The sequence below is a fragment of the Ruditapes philippinarum genome, unplaced genomic scaffold (assembly GCF_026571515.1).
Source record: "Ruditapes philippinarum isolate M1 unplaced genomic scaffold, ASM2657151v2 ctg252_1_1_1_1, whole genome shotgun sequence".
NCBI lineage: Eukaryota > Metazoa > Mollusca > Bivalvia > Venerida > Veneridae > Ruditapes > Ruditapes philippinarum.
The window spans coordinates 320,493-323,291 of NW_026859757.1; the positions used below are offsets into that span (position 1 = coordinate 320,493).

The window sequence follows — 2,799 nt, forward strand, 5'->3', positions numbered from 1 at the left end:
TATCAGATCAAATAGCCTCGTGTTTCATTCTTCTTTGTATTACTTTAATGTCCTTGAATTGACCTCAAGTAAGTAAAAGATTCTGGTTCAAAGGCACATAACTCAAAAGTGAGATCGCAGAATTTACCAATACACTACGCAAAAGCAATTCAAAATTAACATCTGATACTATCTGATAGCATTTGGTTTTGTTTCTTTTTCAAACTTGAATTTATTTCATGACTTAATTATTGTAAGATATAATAAATTGCTCTACTTTATGATTTTTACATACTCCTTTATTTAACTCCATATGAAAACCCATTTTGCGGAGGAACAAGCTTACACAACATTACGTTTCGTACTACAATCCATTTCTTTTAAGCAAGGGGAAAGGGGAGCGGTAGCCTCTTGGTTAATGTGTCTGCCCCTCAACCTAAGGACTATGGGTTCGAGTCCTACTCGAGCCATCTCCATGTTTCTTCATATGACACCAGTACTGGTTGGTTCAAGGGTTTTGATTAAAAGAAAACCTTGGCAAGAACTTGTTCCGCAAACGATCTAAATGAATTATATTAAATATCTGATACTTGAAGAGAATTTATTCAGAGCACATATGAGAGAAATTATTCAATGGCTTCATCAATAAGTTCCAGTAGTTCCCTGTATAGTTCTAGAGCATCTTGTACATCCATGGGAATGCGGATGTCAGGCTTTAGTAATTTTACCAAATCTTGAAGTTCTTTAATGCATGTTGTCCTACATAAGCCGTACATTTCGCAACAAGCATCAACATCATTTTGATCTACAATCTTTCCATAATTGTGTCCGCCAAACAATTCCGGAACGAAGTACATTAAATCGGGTTTTCCATTTGGTACCTCAGAATTTCTCTGTTTACGAATGGAATGTAAGTTCCAATTAACCGCTATTCTGTCAAGCTCGGCCTGAATCAAGTGCATAAAAGAGAATTTCAAGCATTCAACATGTAAAGGATTTAATTCATCATACTCTTGATTGTCTTTTAAATCTTTGAAAAAGGAAATCCACCATTGAATTCCTTGGCGTCTCATAGTTCCCCACAAGGCCTCTATTCGTTGATTTGAAACACTTTTTCCGTATATAAAACTTCTAAGTCCCGATATACTATCTGTATCATTGTACCAGAAGAACGGTTGGAGCAAAGACAGAGTTGAATTTTCTGTTCCCTTATCACAACGAAGAATTCGGGGAACAACCCGAAGCGTCTTCAGCGCTTCAAGATAATACATAGCGATGACTGCAGGGTTGTTGTTACTTTGTGACACTTCTAGCCAAAGTATCCTTCTACTGTAACCATCAATAGCACCGTGTATACAAAAGCCATATGGTTTCAGTTTATCGTAACCGTCTACGTGCCATACATAATTTGGCCCCTTTATTCTGTACTTGCGTCTTTTAATTCTGTGGGCTTTCCGAAAATTAATTCCTTCAGGATCAATAGTTTTCATAAATGAAAGAACTTTATTTCTAGGAACTCTTAATTTATGTTCATTTGTCAAGCGTTTCAACATCGAACAATAACCAATTCACTGACCACTTGTCTCAATTTCCTTGGAAATATAATCAAGAACAATGTGATCTGGTGTGTATCCAGTTCGACGTCGTAAGTTGTTACATTTAGGTACTCTATTAAGCTTTCGCAACGATATTTTAATGTTATTTATAACAAACAACAAAAGAATAATTTCCGGATATGAAAACCCACAGTAAAAATAGTGTTTCACTAATTCAAGCCGTGTACTTCCTGCTGTCGATGTGTCTGGTATGTTTGAAGGTGTCACTCCTAATACAGAGTTAACCTGTTGTATCCAAAGACAAAACCAAAAGCTATGGAACGCCAACATATTCACTTGTGATATCTGGAAAACAGAGTACGTATACATATAAGCTCTTATTCATACTTATAAGATGTCAGACAAAATATATAATTTATAAAAACACTGCTGTATAAAATGTCAATTGCAATAATTATTCAAACATCATAGTTATCAGTGTGTAGTTTTTTGTTGTTGTTTTTTTTTTGAAATCATATAAATGTTGCTAGGAGAAAAAAGATTAAACAAAGACGGAGTTTGATTAAATGGCCTGAAAATTTTATACACAATCACGGAAAACATAGCCTCGCCAACAAACCGTCGGTCTGTTGATATAAGCGGGCGGGTTGATAAGTAAGACTATGACTGCTTAAATCAAAATTGCATCGTATACAGGTACTGAACACTCAAATAACCAATTTCTTGTTTTTCCTTTGTAAAGAGAGTCACAGGTAGAAGATGAATGTCCAACATGTTTACCATCAATGGATCTCCATAAGTTAATCTTTTTCAATGTTTCTGGGTCTTTTTTCTTCTTAGTGGCCTGCTATGTTCTGAACTAGTGCATGAATACGTTTACTACTCGCATTGTTTACTACTCGCATTTACCTGAAGGAGAAATAATTTATATTTATACAGAATAAAGTTTCACACATGTTTTAAAAATGTGTCAGTATTGCAAATATTTTGATACTTAAACTTTAACAGTTAATACGATTGTTGTGCCCTGTGACCTATTTTTTCATCTGAGATGACCCATATATTCGAAACCTAACCTTGTATGGGAGATAATTATTCAAGTTAGGAGAAATACAGTACTGTCATACTTTTTAAATTTAACACTTACCAAATCGTCTTCTGCTTCACTATCAGATTTACCTCCAACGTCCATGAAGGGTGCATGTGATGAAACTTGCCCTTTTGCCGCTTTTTTGTCAAGTCATAATACACAAGTCATAAGTCA

At 35.0% G+C, this 2,799-nt stretch overlaps 1 protein-coding gene across 1 annotated transcript; it reads right to left on the reverse strand.

Annotated features, from left to right (window-relative positions):
- Nucleotides 1-1,547: 1,547 nt before the first annotated feature.
- Nucleotides 1,548-2,799, reverse strand: LOC132757818 (uncharacterized). Its single transcript, XM_060749253.1, has 2 exons — nt 2,683-2,799; nt 1,548-1,880 (listed from the first exon to the last, which is right to left on the reverse strand). The coding sequence occupies exons 1-2, from the start codon at nt 2,725-2,727 to the stop codon at nt 1,548-1,550; spliced, it is 378 nt and encodes a 125-aa protein (XP_060605236.1). The 5' UTR covers nt 2,728-2,799.

Bases quoted from the DNA above. Each gene is read 5' to 3' on its own strand.
- LOC132757818 (XM_060749253.1), bottom strand. From the start codon at position 2,727: ATGGACGTTGGAGGTAAATCTGATAGTGAAGCAGAAGACGATTTG. The intron at 1,881-2,682 runs GTAAGTGTTAAA...TCTGTTTTCCAG, and splicing joins GTGAAGCAGAAGACGATTTG to ATATCACAAGTGAATATGTT.